Here is a 27,291-nt window from a genome sequence, read left to right as displayed (position 1 = left end):
CAGCCACCTTTTCCTTACAATTATAATGCAAGAAAGTACAAGACGTTTGGTTCCTATATTTCTTTGGTTTTGGAAACTTAAATGTCATGCCGCAAGGTTTTATTACACTTTTTAGAACACAAAATGCTTTGATTACTGCCTTTTGCGAAGAATGCTTTCAATTTATTTTTTTTAAGTAATATTGTACAAGTAGTTTTCCAACTTCTCATCATCATAAAAGTTGTTTAATAGCGGACTTCAAGTTTTGGTCATCATGTTATAACTTTAGTCATTCTTTTGACTACTGAGAGATGATAGTTGAATGCATGGTTAAGATTCTTCCGCTCTTAATTAATCAAAAAAATTGGGTTCAATCTCATAAATGAAAAACATTTTGGTTGAAACTGCTTTACCCCTTTGTGGGGTAAGAAATTTGCGTATGCGGATGGCCTATATAGATACTTTGAATATGCTCACGGCGCGGAAGGGTGAGATTAGGAATAATGGTCATTTTGTGAACTACTTTTCTGTCATTGTGAGATCAAGAAATTCCCGTGTTGTGAACTAATTTTTTTTTTTTTTTTTGCCCTTCGAGTTTTGTAAAGCTCTCGAGTATTATTTCAGCTTTCTTGTTATTGTATGTGAGTTGTAGACATCGAATTCAAGTGAGGATGGTTCAATTGTTACATATGAATCTTCTTGATAAACTTAAATCATGATCGGAAGTTTATGTATGAAAAAAAGAATTACTATTACTTCTTTTCACATTTAGAATTACTTCTCTTTTTACCAGTGTTATATTTTGCGAGAGTTTGGAAGTACCAAAATTTCGCATGCACCAAAGATGCTTCGGGGTCAAATAAATTGTTATTTTCAAATCACTTCGACAATGATCTACAAGTTGCGTGGGACACACGTGCAACGCACGTGTCCAAGTATATATGTTAAACGTGAAGCCCATGTTTTCATTACTAATCTGTATTATGTCCTTTATACGTGATGAAGACATACTCCCTGAGCACCAAGAATTGACAGTTTCCCTGAAATAAACTTATGTTTCCATACAAAAAGATCGAAACATGGATAAATGTGTTTACACTTTCCAGGAAAAACTGAACTCTCTGTCTTTCATTTACCCTTTTTTTTTTCTTCTTTTTATGCATTCTCTCAAATCTAGAGGCAAAAAGACAAAAAAGAAAAAAATCAAAAAAAGCAAAAAAGAGAGAAAAAGAAATCGTCGCCTGAGAGATTCGAACTCTCGCGGGGAAACCCCATGTACTTAGCAGGCACACGCCTTAACCACTCGGCCAAAGCGACTTCATGTTGAGGCAGCTGTAATTTATCTTAGTATCTCTGCATTCTTGAAGTATGCTCCTCCTAATTGAATCCTCTTATTACTTAAAAAGGTCCATATGCTGAGCACGTGGCATCAACGGATACTAAGCACTATCATTAAAGACTCAACTTTTGACATTAATCGATAAAAACAAACCTAGCCTAGTCTTTTAGGGTGTTCGGTTTGAAGGAAAATATTTTCTTGAAAAATAAGTGGAGTTTCTTACTTATTTTCAAGTGTTTGATAAGCAAGCAAAAAAAAAAAAAAAAAACTATTCCAATAGCTTTTATTGTAATCTAACAAAAATCAATAGGGTGGCATGGGGTAGGGAGTGGGGGTTCGAGGGTGGGATGGTCAAGGGGTGGGTTTTGGGAGATTTGGGTGCATGGGTAAGAGTCAATGAACTTGAAATTTCACTTATAGAACTTGTTTTCCTTACTTCTATTAGGGAAGTCATTTTTCTCATTTTTAAGGAACTAATTTTCTTAGAAAAAATATTTACCAAAACATTTTGACCAACCAAACACGAGAAAATTAAAAAACATTTTCCTCCATACCAAACACACCCTTAATGACAAGAATAGGTTTAACCTCAACTAGTGCAGGCGACTGGGTGATTCTATCTAGGATTTCTTGTATGACTCCAATCTATTAGGTTCATTACATGTAAAAGGAATGGAGTACACAAGAAACAGGAGCTATTTGGTTGTGCAAAGAAGGAAATATATTTTTCTCATTATGTTTAACATAATTTTAACTTTGTGTGGTCATTTGCCTCTTTATATAAATGATACTTGCATAAGTTAGGGGAGAATCCATATATACTATGTGGATAGAATATAAAATAAGAGTGTTAGTATATTAGCAATAAATGAACCAAAACTGCTGAAATGACAAAGATTTCTCCTCTTCAAAACTCAAACCAAACATTCGACCTGCATCATTAATTTCCACATTGCATCACTACTCTACGTTACTAATTTTTACATTCTTAATGATTGCACTGCTTATTCTGGGCCATTAAAAAAACGTGGAGTGAACGGATACGCAAAGCATTACACTTGATTGTTATCTTAAAAAGTGGTACCTTCTCAGTACTTCCAGTCCTGGGAGTAGAAATTACTCATGAGTCATAATGATCAGCATTTTACGAGGCAACAGAATTAATGTCACTTGATTGTTAGAATCCGCGACTTTTCTAGCGTAAAAAAAAAAAGTTGAACCAAACTAGTGCAAAAAAAAAAAAAAAAAAAACACATTAGTAGGTTTCACGCACGAATTTCGTGCGTGAAAGGACCAAAATGCAGCTTCGGCCTTTCACGCACGAAATTCGTGCGTTAAGGGACCAACTTGCAAAAATGCAACCTGGGCCTTTCACGCACGATTTCAGGAGGCCTAACATGTTAAAGTGTCAGGAAAATTAACCTTTCACGCACAGAAACTGTGCGCGAAAGGCTTTTATCCTTCCACGCACTACTTTCGTGCGTGAAAAGGCCTCCCTCCCCCAACACCTTGATTTGACAATGCATTATTTGACTGTTTTAACACGACTTGTATTGCGCACCATTTTAATGCGCAATATAACACCATGCATGACAATTTCAGGAATCTATGACAAATAAAGCCTTGATTTGACAATACGTTGCTGCATTATTTGACCGTTTTAACACGACTTATATTGCGCACCATTTTAATGCGCATTGTAAGTATATTGATTTGACAACACAACACGCATGACAATTTCAGGAATCTATGACACATAAAGCCTTGATTTGACAATACGTTGCTGCATTATTTGACCGTTTTAACACGACTTGTATTGCGCACCATTTTAATGCGCATTGTAAGTATTGATTTGACAACACACCACGTCTGACAATTTCAGGAATCTATGACACATAAAGCCTTGATTTGACAATACATTGCTGCATTATTTGACCGTTTTAACACGACTTGTATTGCGCACCATTTTAATGCGGCAATCTAAGTGTTGATTTGACAACACACTACGCATTACAATTTTGAGTGGTCTATTTAACTTGAAGGGTTGACGAGTGAAAAACTCATCAACTTCTAAGTCTTACAAGTCATTCAAAAAAAAATCAAACTTCATAGAAAAAATGTATGAAAATGCTTCAACTGTTAAGGTTTCACTATTTTGGGATGGAGATATCGTCGAGGACAATTACTCTATTCGTTATAGTATCAAACCAAAAGCCCATGTTAAATTTCCAACAACTTTAAATTATGAAACACTAGTCAGTTACATGCACAAAAGAATGAAAACTACACCCACTGAGTTTGGAATCTCAATAACTGGCAGATATCCACAAACAATATCAAATGGTGTAGTGCGTTATGGCATGCACAATATCAACGATGATGAATCTTTGAGTGATTATTTGGGATTGCCGAAAGAATATCGTGATTTAGTATTCATTAATGTTCTTGAGATGTATGTTGAAAAGATACCTCGAGAAGAAGTCCCTCAAGTCCAGCCTATTCACGGTAACACTTATGGGGACTTTAGTTCTTATGGAGACATTTTGAGTGGTCAAGTGCCGCTGGAAAATCTAAGTCAGCAATTTAATCAAGCTTACAATGAAAATTGGTAAATATGGATTTTTCATATTATTATGTGTAGTAGCACGTGTTTGTTGTATGAATTGGTAAATAACTAGTTTTCAAATCTTTATAGGAACTATTCTCAAAACTCGCCAGTGGTACCAAATATGGATGTTGGTCAATCCTCTCAGTTCGGTGGAGGTGATCATTCTCCACACCATGACAGTGCTTATGAACGACAGTAAGTTCATCACCTTGATATTAAATTATCTGTATATATATATATATATATATATATATATATATATATGATGTTGATATTTAAAATATGTTACTTTTCATGCAGGAGGATGAATGCACTTGATAATGAAGATTTTCCTAATTATTATGAGTCATCATCAAGTGATGACGATGAAATAGCTAATAATGCAGAGGTAACCGATGATGAAGATGATGATGATGTTCAAGTTGGTATGACCAACAATATTCCTCAAAGCCAAAACCAACAAGAACCAATGCACCACCACGTACCACCACCGATGGCTGAAAACCCAACTTCTGAAAGCCCAGTTCAGTGGCATTCTAACAATATCCCTTATCTTGATAGCCTGCAGGGTCGTGATGATGCATTTGTCTTCATAAGAGAAGATGATGATAGTCGCCAAAAAACCTGGATTGAACCAAACGATCTCAACAAAGATCGATGCTACCTTGCAAAGGGAATGTTGTTCGCATCCAAAAAGGCGTTGCAACGGGCTGTCAAAATTTATTGTTTTAAGGACATGAGGGAGTTTAAGGTTGATCAATCAAACACAAAGATATGGAGACTAGTTTGTAAACGACGGTATCAAGGCTGTGAGTGATTGCTTAGGGGAATTGTTAAGCCTGATGGTATGTGGGCTATCACAAAATTCCGCGAAAGACACACTTGTGATATGGAAGAAAATCGAACAGATCATTATAATTTAGATACAAACATGATTGCTCAAGTATTACTTAAAGACGTTGCTGAAACGCCAAGGTAACTTATCCTACCTAGTACATTATATGTCTTATATCGATTAAAGGATCATTACTAAATATTGTTTGTTTAAACTTGTGCAGGATCCCCATCAAAGATTGTATTCGAAACGTTCAAACCGTATATAGTAAAACTATAAGCAACAGAAAGGGATTTCTCGGGCGTAGACGTGCTTTTGAGAAGGTCTTTGGAAATTGGCATACTTCTTTTCAATCGATGCCAAGGTATATGGCAGCTCTACAACATTTTAATAATGGTATTGTTGTAGAGTGGCGGCTTATAGAGGGTAAAATCTTCAACTTCGTATTTTGGACATTCAAACCATGCATTGATGGTTTTGCTCACTGCCGACCAGTGATATCTATAGATGGTACGCATGTATATGGTGCCTACGACATCAAGCTCCTAATTGCAATAGGAATGGATGCCAATGGGTCAATATTTCCTCTTGCTTTCGCAATTGCCGCTAACGAGAGCAATGACACATGGGGAATCTTTTTGACCCATTTGAAAACTCATGTTATTAAGGATCGTACCGGCATATGCGTGTTGTCTGATCGTCATAAAGGAATATTGCACAATATGGCTAATTTACCGGGGTGGCAGCCTCCCTTTGTTTACCATCGCTATTGTTTAAGGCACTTGAAGGCAAATTTGCAATTAACGTTTCACAATGGCACTCTAAACAAATTGATGTGGGGGGGGGGGGGGGGGGGGGGGCTGCGATGGAGCATCAACAACGAAAATGGGCTGCAAAAATGGATCTGATCAGGGCAGTGAGTGAACCCGCATATGTTTGGTTGATGAAGCTCGAAGTTGAAAAATAGACGTTAGTGAAAAAACTTATTCTCGCAAGTGCTCTACATGTAAGCAATATGGCCATGATAAGCGTTCGTGTGGGCAACAAGGTCGTGGTAGTACAAGCACGTCTCGAAGCAATAGAGCCTCTAGAACTTGAAGATTGTATTATTATTGTAATTTATTATTGTATTGCTTTGAATTAGTATTGTAATTAAATGGAATGAATTATTTTTTAATTAGTATAAACCTCTCGTATTGGATGAATTATTATTAAATCAAATATTTATATTTGTACATTCAAATATAATAAAACACTTAAATCAAAACCCTATAAATATGACAAGTTTCAAAACTTACTTCGGGGCACTTTAGAACCCCTAAAACGACGATCCAAACGTTTAGGTGGACTTGATGTAATGAGCCGACATTATTGTACGCAAAAAAGGATATTAAGTTTTATATAAAATATTGATATTTTGGGGTTTTGAAACATGACTAATCTTTGCCCAAAGTATGAAAAAAATGTGATTTGAAAGGTAACACAAAAAAAAAAAAAAAAACAGAAGAGCCTTAACGCACGAATTTCGTGCGTGAAAGGCCGAAGCTGCATTTTTGCATTTTGGTCCTTTCACGCACGAAATTCGTGTGTGAAACCTACTAATGTATTTTTTTTATTTTTTTGCACTAGTTTGGTTCAACTTTTTTTTTTTGTGCTAAAAAAGTCGCGGATTCTGATTGTTACATACTCCCTCTGTCCCATAATAAGTGTCATTTTAACAAAAAACACACATATTAAGACATTAATAATATAATATAAAGTTTACTAAACCACCCTTATATAATAAAAATTAATTACTTTTTCCTCTTGATTATAGCATGCACAAGTAGTAAATCTTTTGACATTGAGAATCAATAATATCAAGTTACTATGTGACTTTTTCAATCATCATTTAGATGTTACTTTAACTTGTCACTTTTTGTCTAAGAGTAGAATTGGAAAAATTAGCTAATTTATGTTTTGATTTCCTAAAAAACACTTATTATGTGATAATTTTTTTAAACTAAGATACACTTATTATGGACGAAGGGAGTATATGAAAATGCATGAACAAACTAGGCAGAAGTTGCTACAACAACAATCACAATTGCAAAATCCCATTGAGATGAAATTGACTACATTAATCTTTGCTACTTACATTGCTCAATTAATCTCATCTCAATCTAATATTCACTTATTTACTTTCTCACATTAGCAGTTCCCTACATTTGTTTTACTTGGAATTCAAATTTATAAGTTGGATATAGAATAAATAAAAATATAAGAAGATATCAAAAAGTTCGCACATGAACCATTGTTGGTCCACCCTAAAGTGGGATGTACTATGAATGGTACAACGCCATGGGCACACCTTAGTGTTAAACCCTTTACATCAACTTTATGAGCTTGAGAAAAAATTGTAACAGTGTACATTTTCTCCCAACATTCCAATGATATTTAAAACGTAAATATTTGTACAAAACTACCATATTTTTAAATTTCTTAGTAAATGTACAAAAAGCTTACATGGTACACAGCACATTTTTACCAAAATTTTGCTCTGTACTAAAAGTCTGTTTGGATATGCTTAAAAAAAGCAGCTTATAAGCTGTTTTAAATAAGTTAAGTCAAATGAGCCCAATTATTTTTTGAGCTTATTTTAAACACAAAATGACCTATAAGCTGGTCAGTCAAACACTAGAAAAGTCAAACACTAAAAAAAGCTGAAAATCCAAACAGGCTCTAAAAACGAATTTCATCTCAAGATTTTCAACTAGATTCTGCTTTTTGTACAGTAGTCTTGAAGAGGAGTACATATATCTTGTGATCCATAGAAAAATACATGAAACCACCAACAGAATGCGTTACAAAAGAACCAAAACTGGACCCTACTATACAGTGCCATGCTGGTCCATAGACCCCATCAAACTCCTGAAAAATTCAGAAACACATTCATCCAATAATCAGTTCATTGAAAACCCAAATCACAAAATCAACCAAAAAAAAAAGCAGAATTTATTATTTTTCCGTTTCAGTTTTTTTTAAAAAGAAATTGGATCTTGTGATTTTAAAATAAAGACTTATATAATGTACAAAATGCTCTTAAATCTGTGATCCTAAATTTTAAAAAAATTTCTTTTTCTCTTAAAAGTCAAACGAATCATTTTTTGAAACCAACAAAAAAAAAAATTGTAGTAAGACACACAAATTAAAACAGCAAGAATATACGGCTACACTTTTGTTTACCTTTTTGAGGGTAAGAGCAAGAGCTTTAGATGTGAACTTTTCCAAGCTATCATGAGTCTTTCTTGCACAATTCACAGCATGAATCTGCATAAATGGTGGCATATCCACAGCCACAACTTTCACACCACTACAAGAAAAGAAATCAGCCAACTCTATTTTTGAACTGCAAAATGATTTCCTTCTTCCACCATTCTTGAATAATGGTACTGATAAAGATTGCTTTTTTATCTCATCAAATCCTTTAAACCTTTCAAATTCTTGACTCTTAGACAAATTTACAAATGCCCTTTTAACATCCACCTCTTTGTCAAACTCTTTTCCCTTGTGGGGTACATATTTTTTTACCTTGACCATAGTAGAGCTACCATGTTGACTGTTTGACTTGGTAAAAGCTGTACATGAAGAATCAAGAACATGTGAATCAGTCCAAGATTTGGTCTTTAAATGGTTGTAAAGTGAATTTGATGAATGCCCATAAGAGTCTTTTGAGTTAGATTTAAGGATTTTTTGATTTGCATATAGGTGGGAAAATTTGTTGGATATGTTGTCTATAGTGTTAGAGGGGGTGGGTTTAGGTTGTTTTTTTAGAGTGGGATCCATAGAAATGGAAGTTTTAGGCTTATGTTCTGGAACTGCTAAAATGCGCCTGTTGGAGGTATTGTGTGCCATGTTGATTGGGTTTGGAGATAAGTTATCAAGAAATGAAAAGGGGAAAGAGGATAGTGAAGTTAACTTCAAAGAGGCAAAGAAGGATATGATGTTGGAGGAAAGTTTTAAGTGGATTGGGACTTGTGAGAGATTTTAAGCAGGAGATATGGCTAAATTGCGCCGGGTGCGGAGGATATGAAGGGGACAAACAGAAAAATTATAAAGAAAAGATGAGAAATAGTGAAAGGGGCACTTTTTGACATCATCTACTTTTTTTGTGCAAAAAGCATGTGGAGTCACTGAGATAGGTTCCGCTAGAATTTGGTTCATCTAAAAGGAGATGTGCATTCTAAGCATGGCTCTTCACGATTTTGGTTAAAATCAAAATTAAATCAAAAATTCAATCAAATTGAATAAAAAAAATGATATTTGATTTGATTATGATTCTATTAAAAAAATAACTGAATAAATAATAGAATCAAATCGATAAATTATATACATAAATAATTATAAATATTTTATACCTTTTAATTATTTTTTTTGCGCGGATTGCTCTTCATTTGGGGTGGTCTTTTATTTTGCCCTTCAAATTGGTAATCTTTAATTTATACCCCTCGCCTAACACCCCGAGGTTATGAGTTCGAACCCCAACTCAGGTAAAAAAAAAAAATCGCTAGTCAGACTTTGCAAAATTCTGCCTGAAGGGTAAAATTCAAAAACCACCATTTTGAGGGGTAAAAATTAAAGACCACCCCCAGCGAAGGGTAATCCTGCAAATTGCTCGCTTTTAATCATTAATTTGATTTTTGGTCTACTTATTTCACATGATTGTTTAAGGCCCATATTTCTAAGAATGTGTCTAAGCTCATGTCTTTAAATCTTTTAACTCTTTAAGTGTGAAGTGTAAACCTACTAACAGAAGCTCACATTAGAGTCTAATGTTTTTAACTTAATTTTTTGCTTTCTTTGTCAACCATTTGATTTTGGGTTGTTTCTTTTTCTTTTTCGAATTTATACCTTTTTTTTATTGTCTGAATGAGTTCTAAATTTCTAATATTTTTCATATGAAAAGAACAGAGGTTGTAGATTTGGAGGTTCCTAAAGAAGATACTTCACAAACTATAAATAAAAGTTATCGTTTCAACAAAAAAAAAGACATGTCTTTTTCAACTTTTTAATGTTTTACTGATAAGTCTCATGACTGCTAGTCATAAAACGAAAAATTGAACCAAACCAACAGTAACTAAACCGGTGATTATTATTTTATTTGGTTTGATTATGATTTTAGACATTTAAAAACTAACTAAATTAGTTTGGTTATGGTTTTAATCAATAATCGACCCAAACTGAACCATGAACACCCCTAATTATAAGGCCCCGTTTGGACATGGTTTCAAATCATGTTTGGGTTTTATATCATGTTTGGACATGCAATTTGGATAATTTAAGTTGTATTTTTTTTATAGACATAAAACCCCCCAAAAATTGTGAAAACTATCAAAACATTCTCAATTCTTATACAATCTTACCAAATGAGCAAGTCATAGTTCATAATAAATTAGTACACTACTAGAAGGCCTTTCTAAAATATACAACATCAATTAATCAAACTTTAGTTCAATAAAAACGAAAATTTAACATGAACAGTAATGCAACTACTCTTTAATATAATGCTCCCACATAAATTAAAGGTTGGTGGAAGTTAATGAGATTGGTAAATGATTGATGGGGGTAATTGTTAAAAATATCTACCAACTTATGGGTTTTTTAAAAAAAATATAAACTTATGGGTTAAATTTTATATTTTAAAAAGTTGAAACCATGAGTGAAAACGTATGTCCAAATGCTGGTTTGAAACCATGGTTTGAAAACACATGGCCAAACGCCTACTAATTGAAACTCGAACTTGTCCAGAAATTTCATTTAGCGACTTCTTGAAGAGTCAATTGAAGGGTCTAAGTAGAATTTCTGAACAAGTTAACTTAAGCCTAATTGCTATTAACAAGATCAATTTTGATATGTATATAACTTACATGTCACGTGTGTTTTTTATTGTCTTTAATCAAGTAGTAAACATTTACCTGCAGTACATAAAAACACTTCAACTTATTATCGTTATTAAGTACAACAAACAACAACAACATACCCAGTATATTCTCATAAGGTGGGTCTGGAAAGGATAGAGTGTACGCAGATCTTACTCCTACTTTGGGAGGTAGGGAAGCTGTTTCCGATAGATCTTCGGCTCAAGATAGGGTGCCAAGACAACAATAATATTATAGTTATTAAGTGATTTAGTATAATAAAAAAAATACACATTAATTGATCATAATTAAATAAGTGTATGTACTCAAAAACATGTTATATCTATTCGTTTGATATAAAGCAGTACTTAATTTAACTGTTGGCCATTCGTACAGTAAAAACACTTGGCACTATTTAGGTAAAAGAGTGGCAACTGCTGACTTATTACCTCTGCAGGAAGCAAGCTGTCTTTTCAAGTTCACTATACATAATCGAGTGACAGATGATTTCAGGAAGCAACCACTCTATTGAGACAAACCTAGTTTAAATATGCACCAATCATTTCACCAATAATCCTTCAATTAATTAATTTTTAATTAGAAGCCTCGAATTTAAATAGTAGGAAATTAAAATTTTGTGCTCTTTTAAAGAATAAAGAATCATACTTGATTAGTCAAGCCATCAAATTTCGTATACCAGACAATTGTATAAAGAATGTGGTATCCAGTGATGTATCAAACATGAAAAGGATTTACCCGCAATCAGTGCATATACTGTTTTGACCAAAAAAAAAGTGTTTATACTGAATCTATAAATGCAACTATGCAAGATATTCTTGCATGTAAACTGGCATCCGTTTAATATGGTTAAGTGATGTATTATCCTGTTAATTTATATCCGTAAGATTAATTTGCTTACTTCGTCTAAATAATGTGTGCCCCGTGATACAAAAACCAACTAAACGTGTGGTATGGTCAGCAAAGACCAAACCCCGACACAGGCTCTCATGAGTAGGTGAATTTTGAAAATTTTGGCGTTGCCTTTCTTTTGCCTGTTTACTTCGAGAGTGTGACATGTTTGTACAATCCAAATGGAGCAATATTCAGTCAATTTGAATGCTCCCTTCACTATTTTAATATTTCTTGATGATTTTGTGAACTAGCACTATTGTTCCCTTACATTCCAAAAATGCTAGAGTAAACTGTTCCCTATCAGTCCTTAAATCCTTATATGTTCATAAACAAGATTTGATCTGCAAAATTTATTGGGAAATCAACTCAAATAAAATGATAAATGGTGGAATTTGTGTGCCAAGTTCGCGCACGAATTACACAAGTTCGCAACCAGCAAACTTCATGTTTAAGCTGTTAAAAAGACGCAATTTCATTTACTTAATTATATATTCAACATGTCCACTCACGTGCCAGCCTAACTCTTTCATTAACCACACAAGTACAAATTCTTTGTAATAACATATCACAAGAGACTCAAACCTAAGACCTCAGTGTCCTCAATTCCAAAATCCATCATTAACTTTGTTCTTCGTCAAAACTAAACCAATCCATCATTAACTTTGTTCTTCGTCAAAACTAAACCAGTGTTTTCACCACGAAATAAAATCAAAGAGAAAAAGTAGCAATTGCCAATACTGCAATATACCACTCCCTCCGTCTCAAAAAAATTATCTTAGTTTGACTTGACACGAAGTAAGAAATAAAGAAAAAACTGTTAAAATGTGTGATCCAAAATAAGCTTTAGATATTTATGTGGCTATAAATCATCTCATAAAGTTAAATTGTTTTTAAATATAGAAATATGTCAAATCTTTTTAGGACAAACTAATAACCAAAGTATGACAATCTTTTGGGATGGAAGGAGTACTAACTCTAGATCGAGCATAACGTGCTTCCAATTCCAAATCTCAATACTAACTATTAAGAGTAAAGTCATTTTGACAATAGAACGATACTAGTTCATAACCAGAAAAAGGCAAAAAGCAAAAGTAGGATGGGAGAAAGAACCTTTAATAAAATAAAAGCATGCAGTACTCTCAAGCAAATATAAAGCGGACATAGTAAGACCTGCTAACTCGAGATTCAATATTCAGCCGACATAGTTATGGAAAACAGATGACAAAATGAAAATCTCAAAACGGGTCATTTGTATTTACATTTCTCAAGAACACGTCACATTGGATCCTACTCCCAGTCTATAACATTTAAGTAATATGTTCTGCCAAATTTCAAGAAGAATCAATCACACATCGGTGACATACTTCAGAGCATCTCAGATATCCTAACATGGGGTCTTTGATGTAAGGCATTGAATCTGAATGAGGTCACATTGATTGAGAACGGAATCGCACAACGACGACAAATAAAATGCCACTCATGTCAATAGAACTTTAAGACTTAACCATAATTCAAAAGCTAAATGGCATCATATATGTACATGGGATATTCATTCTCACACCTTTAAGAACTGAAAACATTAATCAGGGCAACTTCACAAGGATCAGATGGACACTCACAGCCAGAGGAACCGGAATACTATACTTCGGACTAGAAGGCGTCGGACTTAGACACTGCATCTTCATTAGTACCTTTCCAGTGAATGAGCAATTTGGAACTTCAGAATGATTTACAGCTTCACAGATTAGCCAGTTTGAATGAGGTTAAGATAACATAAAGCCAACTAACAAGAATCATAACCAGTTGCTAGGTCACCTTGACATGTAAAAACAACCAGCATAGCTTCTAATTTCATGGGCTTGAAAACCGATCGCGAAATACTGAAGTGCCGCCTGATGCTACAGGAGAAGGAGAGGAGGCAACAAAATTCGTTCCAGATAAGGACATCGGGGGAAGATTTGAAGGTTGACCTTGCTGTCCCGGAGGTGCAAACCGCGAAGGACTAACAGTAACACCAACAGATCGTGAAGAGAGAGGACCCTGAAAACATAGGCAGTAAGTGAATGGATGTCTTAACCTCATGAAATTTATCTAAGCTATTACCTACTATACATGGGATTACCATTAAGTAGCTTATCTAGTAAAAATTTGAGTTACGGGAGGAAAATAAGACACCATAGCTTCCTCCTCATAGTGAATCCGATAAAAATCAGTTCATCAAAAATTCAGCCAACTGGTTGATGAGAAAACTAATTCTTCATCTTCTTTCATATCTTCTTTTCTTATAGCTGTTTTCTTCAGTTTCTAGTTACCTTCCCATTTCACCCTATTATATCAAAAGTAGACCTCAAAGAAAAATAACCTCTGGATAGTACAAGAGCTATTTAGTTAACTAACTGTACTAAGTTGATTAACATACGATTACGAAAATATATGATTGTTCAGCATTTTCATTACAAAGGACTACTAATAACTAAATTCCAATATATATCTACTTATGTTTTGACAAATAATGTACTTTGCAAAATTTGAAAAAAAGTTAAAAGTTAAAAAAGTCCTCGCAGTTGGAGACTTATACTTGAAATAGGTATCTGATAATGAGTACCAAAATTCCACATGTCACATGGAGTGAGGGAACAAAACGGACCCAAGACAATTTTATTCATTATGGATTATCAGATTCTACAGTAGTTTCTACGTTAGACTGCATATTTATGTATCACCGAGAAAGGTCTATTTGTGAAAACCAGATGTAAGCAACTAATGCAGTATCAGCAGCCTTTCTCGTAAGGCAACTTATCAAGAAAGGTGTCGCCTGATCTTCATCTGGAACTCCACTTTTTACAAAGAAAGGAACTGAGAATTTTCAATCATCCTTTAGGGGAAAGTGGTTGAAGGCTGATATATAACTCCAGTAATTTGTGTTCTTACAACTAGTATTAACAAGGTAAAAGAGCACATAAACTTCTTCATTGATGTAACAACAGTATATATCTAATAATATATCTTTCCTTTGTCAAAGCACCAAACTCTTGATTATGACATGCGCAAAGTAAAATTAACTTATTGCAAGGTCCAAGTCCAACAAGTGGCAGACACTAGTTGGAACAGCTCAAAATCAATATGGGCTCCTTAATTTCAGCTCATGTTGAACAAAAGCACAAATTTTGAGATGCCTTGGACATGTTTCTATGTTAGAAAAATTAAGAGAATGTGGTGCTGTTGTACCACTCCGCATTTTCCATGTTACTCAATAACAAATTCCAAAAGGACCTTTTTATGAATAAGGAGAAAAAAAAAAGAGAAGATTCCAGACTTCTATAATCGAATAACGTGGATAATAAGGAGATGTAGTACAGCAGAATGTTTCCTTATAGATTTCGAAAGGTCTCTTATCTCCGAGGAAACAAATAACATTGTGTTTCCTCTTTGCAGTTGCTATTTCCCTCTTTGTGGGTTTCATGTCACATTAGATAATATCGTCAAGGGAAAATCCACTAAAATGAAAGACTTGAAGAGAGTAAAGGAAATAGCTGATAACTTCGGCAGTAAATGATTTGATTCCTAACATAAGGATGCAGACAAGTCACTACAAGACATGCACTCAAGTCATAACATTGGATAATACAGCCCTTGCAAATCTCCTCTCTTTTATGACAGGTTCATAGTAATAGGAAGCCAAAGAAAATGAAGACAACTTTAGAGATTAGTAGTAGTAGTACTCTTTATTAGGACTGGCTAACTTTGTACCATTAGACATAAGAACAGAGCAGATATGCCCCTTCTGAACAGTGATAGTATCAGCATAAATGAAGCTATACTAATGGACAGTCGGAAGTAGAAAAGCCAAGAGCACTCGCCATTCACATGGGATCAATCTAACACAATCACTTAAAGCTTGACTATATTCCACCAAAAGCAAATCCTAGTTGTGCCAAAGAAAAAATTTGGTGCAATTCGTTCAAACTGATTAAAAAAATGGTGTTGCAATTCACTCATTTAGTAGTTAGGAGACGAGTTAGGCACAGAATTAGATCTTAAAAACAAGAACTTTCACCCAGGAACAATTAAGCTAGCAACCCAATGTAGCGAAGACATTAATTTAGATTCAACTAAAACAGTAACTCCATCCAATAGGACTTAAATGCATGCCTCTGATTTACTCGTTGACAATGTTGATGGTAGAAATTTTGATTGAAAACAGAACCAACACTGGTCGTAATGCTGTGTGCTACTAGCTCATAAAGCTTCATTTATTGTTAACCAGCTTCGTCAGTTTCAGGCATGGGATTACATTGTCCAATTGTTGCTGATCTCAAGCATATTTCTGAGATTGAAGCATGATGGGCATGCTATAATTGATTTTGCTTGACTTTTAACTAAGGACTTCCTGAATAATCAACTCATTTACAAGAAAAGAAATAAATGTTGATAGCTTGACATTTAACTAGGTAATAAAATGGCTGAATAATTGAAAGAAGAGGATTATCCAGGATCACATTGAAGCTGAGGTTATTGCATTTGATTTGTGTATCTACCCCCACCGTTGTCGCTCTATTAAGGAAAAAGATAAGCAATAGACTTTGGATCAAGGGAGTGAAACAGCAGTAATAGGCCGACTAACTTCTTGTTTTCATGCTATCAGCTTACTTAAGACTTTCTGAAACTTGGCTAGAGCTAATTTAACTAGGAAAAAAATCAGAACCCTCTTTTTCCACTCCTGGTTTTAGTGCCACAAATGAAAGTCAAAGATTCATGCATAGATAGGACATTACCACATTATAGGGGGTCTTCCTCAGTTGAGAATCCGAACATGGAGATGTACTGCTCATACGAAGCAAATTCCGAGAAAGCATGTTCTGGTTAGAAGCGTCATCACCTCCTTCTCCATCCATATCACCAATGGGGTTTCCGTCCGAGCCCATTCTAGGTGTATTTAGTCTAGTCATGGATCCAGTGTCATTTGTAGTATCCACTTGAAGCGGGAGTGATGACCGAACTGCCATACCTTGCATGCTCCGTCTCTTTAGCTCCTCTTCTGCATTCAGAATCTGCAAAAAACCAATACTTGTGACCACATAATGATCATGCTAGGTCCATATATAATTTGAAAGATGTTCAGAATAAATAAAAAATGAGGCGTCATGTAAAAGTTTCAATTCCTCAGATTGTTTTACACTAAAAATAACCTGTTTTAGTAATTGTACCAAACCATGCTTCTTCATATTCAAAATCTGTAATTTATCCTCAATCTCCTTCTTTCTTTTCTGTTTATCAGTTGCATCCTCTTTGTTGTTGTTGTTGTTTTTATCCTCTTTGTTGCTCGTCTGTCAAGGAAAGTGATTAAAAAGGTTAAAAAGCTAACAAATGGAATTCAGAAGAAAATGATTTGGAGTTAGTCCTTATTCAAAATTATACACCATATTTATAGGTGACCCTGATCTCAAAGTCTCAAACACAATATATAACCATATATTTTTGCATATCAGACAACCTTCCACCCCGCCTCAACACTCTCTGCTAACCCCATTGAAAGTTGGGACGTATTCAGACCGAAAAATTCACTACAAGCAACAACGAGCCAATAAAGAGATCTAGGCTAATTAATTTTTAGTAAATTTTGAAAGAGGATCAACTGCCAAATAACATGTATGTACAGATGAACGAATGCACAATGAGAGGTAAGAGAAAAACAAAGGTACCAATGGACTGCAAGCAGGAATAGAGATGAAAAGGCAGTCATTAGCAGAACTATTGATCCTTATGCCTTTGCAGCTCATGATGTTGTTCATTCAAAATGTGTATCACATAATCAACACTATTCAAACAGCTGGCATATACTCAATAAGGCAATTTCACTCATCATTTCTCCTTTTTTTCTTAATTAAGTAAATATATATTATCAATGATGGGAACCCCGTATACAAGCCATATATCAAAAAGTAAAGAAACCTAAACAAGGTATGGTTCTCTTCAGAATATGAATCTTCAACATAAACAGGGACCTCATAGGTACACCAAAGAGAAATTAAACACGAGGTTATCTTTTTTCAATTTTACAAAGTCATTGTCAACCCTTTCATGTGCTCTCCTATTTTTCTCTTTTCATATAATCCACATAAAGGCTAGTGGAGCAACATCCCACCCTCGATCTTCTCATTCACCTTCTGATAAGGAAATGGACCATGGACCTAACTCAACCCCAAAAGCTAGCTCATGAGGAGAGTATTGCCAAGACAATATAAAGAGACCAAGTAACCCTTAACCCCGCGATTTGGGACCCCCCCCCCCCAAACCCCCACCCCCCACACACGCATAAAAAAAAAGGGCATCCTAGTGCACTAAGCTCCCGCTATGCGCGGGGTCCGGGGAAGGGCCAGACTACAAGGGTCTATTGTACGCAGCTTTACCTTGCATTTCTGCAAGAGGCTGTTTCCATGGCTTGAACCCGTGACCTCCTGGTCACCTGTGACCCCCACCGCCCACACACATGCGCACGCATGTGGACAATATAAAACGGGAGGCCCAACATCGGGTAAACAATGAATTGGATGGGCCTGACTCTGATACCATGATAAAGAAATGGACCTTGGACCTAACTCAACCCCAAAGCTAGCTCATGAAGGGAGGATTTCCCAAGACCATATATAGAGACCAAGTAATCCTTTTTTTTTGTTTGATAAGATAAATAATTTTATTAACAATTGGGGGAAATCTGTATACAAGCCATATACCAAAAGAAGAGAACCTACACCAAATATGGTTCTCAACAAAATAGGTCCAACCCTCTATACAGATTGGACTCGTAAGTACACCAGAAAGAGACCAGAGACAAAACACTACTCCGCAATTTTACAAAATCAAGTTCCACCCCTTCAAATGCCCTCCTATTCCTTTCTTTCCAAATGCCCCACATGATCAATAAGGGGGCAACGCTCCATGCCACCAAGTAATCCTTAACCCCACGATGTGGATCTCCAGCACCTTCTGAGGGCCTAAATGAGTGTCCTTCATTGTACCCGACATTACCCACTGTATCCCCAAAAAGTTTCAGAATTACCAACAATGAGTGCACAACCACCTGAAAATGTAACAGGGATAGGTCTACGTATTCACCCAAACATCTGTAGATGTAGCCCCAACATAGATGTTCCTCCTCTACCTCAAGTTCTCTGCCGTTAATATCACTTCCCTCGCTCCCATTCAAGCGAAATAAACACACTTTCATGGGCACTGGAACCCAAATAAAAAGGTACAGAAAGGTCAACTCTTCTCTCACTAACAAACTCTAGTAATAAGTCTTACCTATGGATAAGTTGTCTCTACTCCTCTCCCCATTTCCATAAATTCGACATAGCATGGGGATTCACCAACTCTCCGTTAATCATTAATTTTTGAGTGGAGTATTTCCCCAACAGATCTAATGAAAGTATTCGATCCTTCTTTCCTTTTTTTTTATAACCGTAGTACAGATTCAGTGGCGTACCTCAGGAGGCTGACGTGGAAGTGAAGCTTGGTACCCAGATCATCCAAAAGAAAGAAAGTTTCAAGTATCTTGGATCTATTTTACAAGGAAATGGGGATATTGACGATGATGTCACACATCGTATTGGTGCAGGATGGTTGAAATGGAGGCTCGCTTCCGGAGTGCTGTGTGACAAGAAAGTGTCACCAAAACTTAAGGGCAAATTCTACAAAGTGGTGGTTAGACCGACTCTGTTGTACGGGGCAGAGTGGTGGTTAGACCGACTCTGTTGTACGGGGCAGAGTGTTGGCCAGTCAAGAACTCTCACGTGCAGAAGATGAAAGTCGCGAAAATGAGAATGCTGCGGTGGATGTGTGGGCACACTAGGAGAGATAGGATCAGGAATGAGGACATTCGGGACAAGGTGGGAGTAGCATCGGTGGAGGACAAGATGCGGGAAGCGAGGCTGAGATGATTTGGGCATGTGAAGAGGAGAGACATAGATGCCCCAGTGCGGACGTGTGAGAGGTTGGCTATGGACGGTGCCAAAGAAATATTGGGGGAGGTGATTAGGCAGGACATGGCGCAGTTTCAGATTACCGAGGACATGACCTTAGATAGGAGGTTGTGGAGGACTCAGATTAGGATAGAAGGCTAGTAGGTAGTCTCGCTTTTCTTTCGCACTAGTAGGCGTAGTTTGCTCTACTTTTTATTGCCCTTTGATTCCTGCTTTTATGTGTTGGGTCTTGTCTTTTCATGTTGTTTTATCATGACTTCTTTGCTCTTGTTATTTCTCATTTTCACATTGCTTTGATTTGCTTGTCTGTATCTGACTCTTTTCCCTTATTTTCTTTTGAGCCGAGGGTCTTTTGGAAACAGCCTCCCTCCCTTTCCAAGGTGAGGGTAAGGTCTGCATACACTTAACCCTCCCCAGACCCCACACTGTGGGATTCAACTGGGTATGTTGTTGTTGTAGTGTCCGGACCAGCTTGCACCTACCTCGACTAATTCCACGAGATACCTGCTACCTCCCATTAGCAAGTCAACAGTAGGTAATTGTGTCCACCAAGGCAGAAATTATCCCAACCATCACACAAAGATACCTCCTCATCTCTAATTAGTCTATGAAGCCTCAACTCAAGAAATGCTAATCTTAAACTAACTACACATATAGTACTAAGCTCTTCCAAATCTTCTGATACATCCTTACTTCATGGAATATTAAAACCTCACTTTGTATAAGCAAAAATGGGAAAAGTTGTAGGTCATGTTTCAATAATCCAGACATAAAAGCAGCCCCCTTGCAAAAATGGGGAAAAGCTGCATAAAATATATGCCCACTTCACGTCCACCCTGACTTAGCCAGGAGCCCTTTTTAACCAAGGGAGTTTTTTTTTTTTTTTGGATAAGGTTTTTAACCAAGGGAGTGCACGGTATGGAGGAATTTTCCAGAGAATGCTTTCCAATATTCTCATGTTTGATTGGTCAAACCAAAACATTTTATCTAAGAACACAAGTTCTATAAGTGACATTCCATGTTCATCGTCTCCTCCCCATCCATCCAACGCCCCCAACCCCCACCTCTGGGTCATCCCCTATATTTTTTTGTTTACTTACCAAACACTAGAAAATAAGTAAAAAACCCACTTGTTTCCAAGAATACAATTTCTAGAAACATTTTCCTTCATACCAAACACACCCTACGAAAAACAGAGAGATGCAGGGAGCATAAGCGATATTTAACTAAAAACCAACAAATTACAAACAAACAACAACAAGTAAAGTCCGGGGAGGGTAGAGTGTACGCAGACCTTATCCCTGCCTCACGGAGGTAGAGAGGCTGTTTACCGAATTACAAACAAAATAAGTCAATAATTCCATATACCTCAAAACCAGAAGGATTCACCGGAACGTCCAATTTGTCGCCGTTTTCCAAAACCTCAACCTTAGGTTCAACCACAACAACATCAGTCGAATCAACCAATTTCCCATCCTCTTCTTTCTCAGCCTTCACTGGGACCAATACAGGAACCTCATCTACAGTTTTAGACTTGCAATCACTTTCAACCTTAGGGTTAGGGTTAGGGTTTGTAGTGTCGGTGGCGGCGTTGGGAGGAGTGCGGAGGCGATCTAGGGCACGCTTGCGGCGACGGAGGAGAGTTCTGAAGTCTTTGAGAGAGATTTTTGGGGTTGGCATTAGCCATCTACGTGGTGCTTCTGGTGCTCTATGCAGGTTTCCTTTGTACAATGATAGTGCCACCATTTTTGTTTGCCCCAATTTGACCTTTCCCTTTTAGTTTCTTCTTCGTATTTATAGGTTCCGCATTTTTAAATCATGCATATGGAGTGGTGAAATTATTATCATTATTCCTACGGAGTACTTATATGATATGTTTGCAGTTAAATCAATCGATTATGATGATTCTTATAATATGTTTGATGAAATTGGAATGACTTGATGATATTGTAAAGAATTGATTGATAATGTTTTAGTACTGCTAGTACTATAATATTTCGGTTCACTTTTACTTGTGGTGTTTTGCTTTTTGAAAGTCAAACTAGGTGACTTTAACTAATATTTTAAGTTGTATTATTTGTCATATTAATAGGAGAAGAATTTCAATTTATAATATGTTCCGTATGGTTTTTATTTGTTAATGATAATCTTTATAGTTATTAACAAAGAATGGACTAGAAGCGCAAAATAGATCGTTTACTTCTTGTCAAGCTTATTAAGGATGGGGACTTACGGTATCATCATGTTAGGGCTATTGTTAGAAATCAACAATGATATTGTACATATCTAGCGGAGAAAACTAATAAATGTGGCTTTCTAGCAAATAAAAATTATAGTACTACACAAAAAGTTTGATAATCTGTGAAGCTGCGTTCAAGAAAATAAAAAAAATCTGTCTAGGAATCAAGTCATGTACTTTATGCAAAATTTTAAGTAATTTGTTTAATCTTTTCAACTGAACCCAAAAAAAGTTAATCAATCAATACCTACAAAAAAGTAATTGAAAAGTTATTTATTCTTAATGCTCAAGTGACATTTTAACGTATCACTGTCTAAAAGAGGAGATGACATGATCAATTCAATTCGAAATTTCCAACTAAAGATGAAAAAATATCAGTTATTTGACCACATCCCTTTATTAGTGGTAGATACCAACTTGTAACGAGAAAGGACATGATCAATTCAATTCGAAATTTTCAACTAAAAATGAAAAAATATTAGTTATTTGACTTTATTAGTGGTAGATAGCTACTCGTAAGGAGAAAGGAATTAATCACCAAAGGATGTGATGCAATAGATGAGTCTGCTTTTTTTTTTAAATCAAAGATTTTTGATTTGAGATCTGAGTATAGAAAAATTATTGGCAGAGAGGGCTGACCCCCAAATGAGACTCTAACCGGTATGAATCGAAATTAATAGGGCTCCAATTGCGGATACCGAATACCGAATGGAAAAAAAGACAAAGAAACTAGCATTTCTAGAAATGTATTCCGTCCAACAAATGAGGCGCACTGACACATATGAAAGTATAGAAGCAAAGGGGAGTTAGCAAGTGTCGGTGTTTAATGTATGTATACATTCACAACCACAAAAAAGATGCAACTTTCCTAGTGGATATCTTTTTTTTTCTTTTTTTTAGTGGATATCTACTATGCATGATGTAGGCTATTGTGTCTCAATAAGACCATGACAACAACTGCTGACTCAAACATACAAAAATGTGAGCGAAAGCTTCAGCTAGCATTACACCCCATTTTAACCGGGTTAAATTAGAGTACAACACATTGGTGATTTCTGTTTATTTTGTTTTAAGGAGTCGTCACCTAATTAATTTAACGGTGAATTAGGACACCTAAATGTTAACTAAGGTAAAGTTAAAACTAAACCTCTGTTAATAGTCTGCTTAACCAATGTGATTCTAGGTAAGGGCTCTATATTATCCTAAAGGGAAGGGGTTAGACATCTTTTAGAATCCGTTAACTACGGTTATCCGACCAAACTTAGGTTAATTAATTCAGATTAAATATAATGCTTAAATCTTAAGAAAAATAGGTTGTAAATGTTATTGAGGTTTTAAAGAAAAACATAATGATGCTATTTAAACTGACTTGAAGAAATACATAGTAGTCCACTTAAAAATAAAACTTATAAATGTTGTTAAGCTTAAAATAATAATTTTTATTGTAAAAACGAGACTTGCAAAATATAATGATTTGTATATAAATAGAAGCTTTTAAGAGAAAACCTAGCCAATTTAACTTGGAATAAAATGACATTATATCAGTATAATAGGGTAGGAAATCTAGACTTGTTTTAAAAATAGAATGCAAAGATGATGAATTTCTTTCTCTTTTTTACTGATTTATTTAATTATGCTCGGCTAAAAATAGACGTGATTGACTCAAACTTGAAGAGTTATTTATAAAACATACTTGAGTTTATACTTGCATATTAATGACGTTTTGAAATGTTTAGGATAAAAATATGATTCCCTTTTACTTAAAATATATAGTCATGCCATTTTGCAATTCAATTATTCCAGTGAAAGATAAACATTATAAGCATTATAAATAATTTTAACATAAAATAAAACAAGAATGAAACCTATAGAATTAATTATTGGTTTACTACCCATTATTAAGATTAAACCCCGCTAACTTCACTAAGATTCATCTAAATTAACAAGTGTTAGTCATGCAATACAAATTAAATGCATAAAAAAAAGTAGATATAGTTTAAATGGGCTTAGCCCATTTAGGACTGCTGCAATTGAGAATGGATTCAGCCCATTTTGGGGCTGTTTGCGATCTGCAGCTGTTATTGGGCCTCGACCCAGTTTCTTTTTTTTTTTCGCAGGTGGGCTGACTCGAGAGGAAGATTTCGTTGGGGCTTTTAGCCTAACACCGAGTGCGGAAGAAGAACGAGTCCCTCGGACTCGTATGCGGTGGTCATGCATAAAATGAAAGGAAAAGAATTAGTATACAATCAAGGAATAAGGTCAAACATACAAAATGTAAACTCAAAGTAGATCAGCAGGTGTGTATATACCATGTATATCTAAAAAAAAAATGAAATAGAGACAGGGAGAAAGAAAAGACCTTAACAACTAAATAAATAAGAATACTAAGAGGGTAACTATAAAGAAAGACTCAAACAAGTTCGAATGTATTTCTATGCTTGATAGACTGATCAGTTATGAAACAAAAGTGTAGCAAACCCAAATACGACTTGGCCAGGATGAGTAAGAGGTGAAAGAAGAATGTCAAGCATAGACATATGACTAAACAGGGGAACCAAACTGCCCTAGTTAAACTAGTGTACTCATTTTTTCCAGTATCCAAGCAAGGAGTGAACCAAACTACCCTAGTTCTAACTCACTATTTAGTTGGAATCCTTTTTAACAAAAAGTTTAACCATAACATAAGGGAAACAACTTTGATATAGAAAGAAACTTGTACATGATCCTTAGCTTAAAAAGATGGTAAAGATATAGAATCACAGTAGTTTAGGCACCACATCACACTACAACAACCTTTAGAATATTAAAACTCATTTTAGATTTATGCACTCCAACACACAATCCAAAACTCAACAATTCAAGACCACCTTTGTTTATGTCCTTGGATAAATGGTCAGAGACAAACAAACCAAATTCAAGCCAATATTACCCTAGATAAAGGCTAGACAAGTTCCCTCATTCTTTAATCACTCAACAAAAAGACATATGGAACATAATAGTTTTAGTCTTAGCATGAACAAGAATCAACATGGTATTCATGGAATTCCCTATTAACATATTTGCGAGTGTAAAGGAAAGATTTCAGCATTTTATTCTCAACCTGTGTATTTCAACCAATAAGATAACAATAAAAGAAGTAAAGATACAAGGAAATCACATCAAAGGGACAGTTTTGTTATGCACATTTATCATACATGTTCAAGATGGGAACTTCACACAACTCAAACAATGGCAAACACTTACTCATCTTCAAGATGAATGTAACAGAACCTACTTAGCTTACTTAATGATCACATTCAACTTACCAGAATAAAAGAAACAGCTTATGATTGAGATCATGACTCAACTACTTGTATTTTAACCAGTCACCCATTATTCCCTACTGATTCAGACATTCTATTTCACCAATTTGTCTCCTATCTTTCGAATGATAGCCATACAGGTTAACCTTAACCGCTCATTTTAGATTTTTATAACATACCAAGGAAAAGAGCACTTAACTGATTTCATACAAACACAGGAAGGCAACATCATGCATGAAAATCGTGGCAAGTAAGTTTCATTCAAGGCAGGGGAGTGCAAAAGATCATGGTAAGGAGACAACAACCTCAACAAATTGAAACTTCTTTCTTTTAAATATAGAGTCCAAACAAAAGGGACAGAACTGAGTTTACATACTTGTATCCCTTTAAAGAAACATACTCCGAGATCTTCAGATACTAAACCCAATAGCGAATTAACAACACAGACCACTGATACTGGCTGGACTGAAATCATCTAAAACAGGCCTTTAATAAGCCTGAATGATCTAGACAGGTTCATATTAGTTTAGGTTTGACTCAATTAAACAAACATAAACAATTAGAAACAACAAGTGATTATACATGCTTAACTGATCATTAACCAAATTAACTAGGAATAAAACCTAAATAAATCTATACAATTTACTAGATTGAATTATCAACATACAAATAAACAATACTCAAACTAAGCTACACACATTAAACTAAATAATAACAGCAACATCCGACAATATCTAAACTAAGCTAAAACGTAATAATGACTCATCTAATTACAATAGCTAAGCTAAACATCCAACTAAACCATATAAACACATAAAACTACAAAACTAAAAAGGAAAGGAATGGGATTTACCTTCTTCGGGTGCAGCGAAGTGGGTACGGGCTTTCGATCTATGCTCGAACACTCTCAAATCCGAGCTTGCAATGCTCGGATCCAAAGCAATACCAAGGCAAACGAAACAAAAATTGATTTAGCAACCTTTGACTCGATATTAAAACAATAAAACTAACTGCTAAAGGACTGATTTTTAAGGAATTCTATGCGGCTAAAAGGGCTTATATTTTAGAGATTTTCGAGATTTCAAAAAAAAAACAATAAAAAGAGCTTGTTTCAGAACTTAATTTCAGGGGGATTTTGCGATTCAAAAGCCTTGATTCTTAGGGGGGTTTCTGCGATTTGAAAATGTGTTCTTGGGGAATTTTATGAAATCGAAAAAAAACTACTGGTATGGGGAATTACATGAATAAAAAAAAACCGACCCGGTTCTTGGGGGGGTTTCACCAATTCAAGAATCCTCTCCTCCACTGATTTGGAGATGACTATTTATAAGGTGATTTAGGGTTTCTTGTGACGAAGAGAGAGAGGAGCGGGGGGACAAGACGAAGTGGGGGTGACAGAGGAAATGGAAGTGACAGAGGAGCGTGGGGGGACAGGTTGTGGTGGAGAGGAGATGACGATGACAATGAAAGAGAGGAGCGGGGGAGGGGAGAGAGAAAAAGGAGAGAAGGGAGCGGGGGAGGCGGCGCTGTGGAGATGAAAAATGAAGGAAACCCTAACCTTTGTTAACTGAAAAAAAAAACGGGTCGGGTCGGGTAATTTTGTGGGCTGGGTCAATTTTCTTTTGGACTGGGTATTAAAATGAATGGGCTAGATTTTATTTTAAGTGATAATGGGCTAATCCGAAAATAATGTTGTTGATTGGGCTTTGACTTGGGGCCAGATGAATTAAAAATATGGGCTGAGTGAAAGAAATAGTTAGGCTTCTAAATTTAAACAAAAGACCCATTTTAATTAACTATATACTAAGTGTGCTAAAATATAAAATATGTAATTATTAGTGCTCAGATAAAAATAAAATTATACGAGGTCGTAATAGCCGTGCAATAATATTTCGAAAGTCCACAGTAAATAAACACTATTATTTAATTATGCGAAGATAAATGCGATGTGTGTGCGTAAGCTGGTAAAATGCCGAAATGATAAAAATTGTGAATAATAATAATAATAATAATAATAATAATAATAATAATAATAATAATGATAATGATAATAATAATAATAATAATAATGATAATAATAATGGCTAGTAACTGTAATAGAATAATGAAACGCCGGTATTGATAAGAGGCTAATAATTATAGTAAAATATAAATATATATATATTTTTTAATTTTCTAAAAATATTAGAAGTGTAAAT

At 35.3% G+C, this 27,291-nt stretch overlaps 2 protein-coding genes and 1 non-coding gene across 4 annotated transcripts; all 3 read right to left on the bottom strand.

Annotated features, from left to right (window-relative positions):
• Nucleotides 1-1,214: 1,214 nt before the first annotated feature.
• On the bottom strand, nt 1,215-1,296 carry TRNAS-GCU (transfer RNA serine (anticodon GCU)). The gene has a single exon. It is a non-coding gene; the product is annotated as a tRNA-Ser (tRNA).
• A 6,197-nt stretch (nt 1,297-7,493) lies between these two features.
• Nucleotides 7,494-8,907, bottom strand: LOC132625806 (uncharacterized). The gene is made up of 2 exons (XM_060340383.1): nt 7,987-8,907; nt 7,494-7,671 (listed from the first exon to the last, which is right to left on the bottom strand). Exons 1-2 carry the CDS (start codon nt 8,653-8,655, stop codon nt 7,510-7,512), a joined length of 831 nt encoding a protein of 276 aa, XP_060196366.1. The 5' UTR covers nt 8,656-8,907; the 3' UTR covers nt 7,494-7,509.
• A 3,894-nt stretch (nt 8,908-12,801) lies between these two features.
• Nucleotides 12,802-21,479, bottom strand: LOC132601095 (uncharacterized). Of its 2 annotated transcripts, none has more exons than XM_060314299.1 (4): nt 20,921-21,479; nt 16,778-16,897; nt 16,346-16,621; nt 12,802-13,610 (listed from the first exon to the last, which is right to left on the bottom strand). In XM_060314299.1, exons 1-4 carry the CDS (start codon nt 21,296-21,298, stop codon nt 13,422-13,424), a joined length of 963 nt encoding a protein of 320 aa, XP_060170282.1. In that variant the 5' UTR covers nt 21,299-21,479; the 3' UTR covers nt 12,802-13,421. The 2 variants fall into 2 exon arrangements, with proteins under 2 accessions (XP_060170282.1, XP_060170281.1); XM_060314298.1 differs by having other exon boundaries at nt 16,760-16,897; nt 20,921-21,470.
• Between the last annotated feature and the right edge of the window lie 5,812 nt (nt 21,480-27,291).

The sequence above is a fragment of the Lycium barbarum genome, chromosome 1, assembly GCF_019175385.1.
Source record: "Lycium barbarum isolate Lr01 chromosome 1, ASM1917538v2, whole genome shotgun sequence".
Taxonomy (NCBI): domain Eukaryota; kingdom Viridiplantae; phylum Streptophyta; class Magnoliopsida; order Solanales; family Solanaceae; genus Lycium; species Lycium barbarum.
This window is presented reverse-complemented; position numbering and strand designations above follow the sequence as displayed.

Excerpts from the sequence above, each read along its gene's own strand:
- LOC132601095 (XM_060314298.1), bottom strand. The coding sequence starts at position 21,298 with ATGGTGGCACTATCATTGTACAAAGGAAACCTGCATAGAGCACCAGAA. Across the intron at positions 16,898-20,920 it reads TGAATCCTTCTGGTTTTGAG|ACGAGCAACAAAGAGGATAA; the intron begins GTATATGGAATT and ends TTTCCTTGACAG. Across the intron at positions 13,611-16,345 it reads GGAAGACCCCCTATAATGTG|GGTCCTCTCTCTTCACGATC; the intron begins GTAATGTCCTAT and ends CTATGTTTTCAG.
- LOC132625806 (XM_060340383.1), bottom strand. The coding sequence starts at position 8,655 with ATGGCACACAATACCTCCAACAGGCGCATTTTAGCAGTTCCAGAACAT. Across the intron at positions 7,672-7,986 it reads TTGCTCTTACCCTCAAAAAG|GAGTTTGATGGGGTCTATGG; the intron begins GTAAACAAAAGT and ends TGAATTTTTCAG.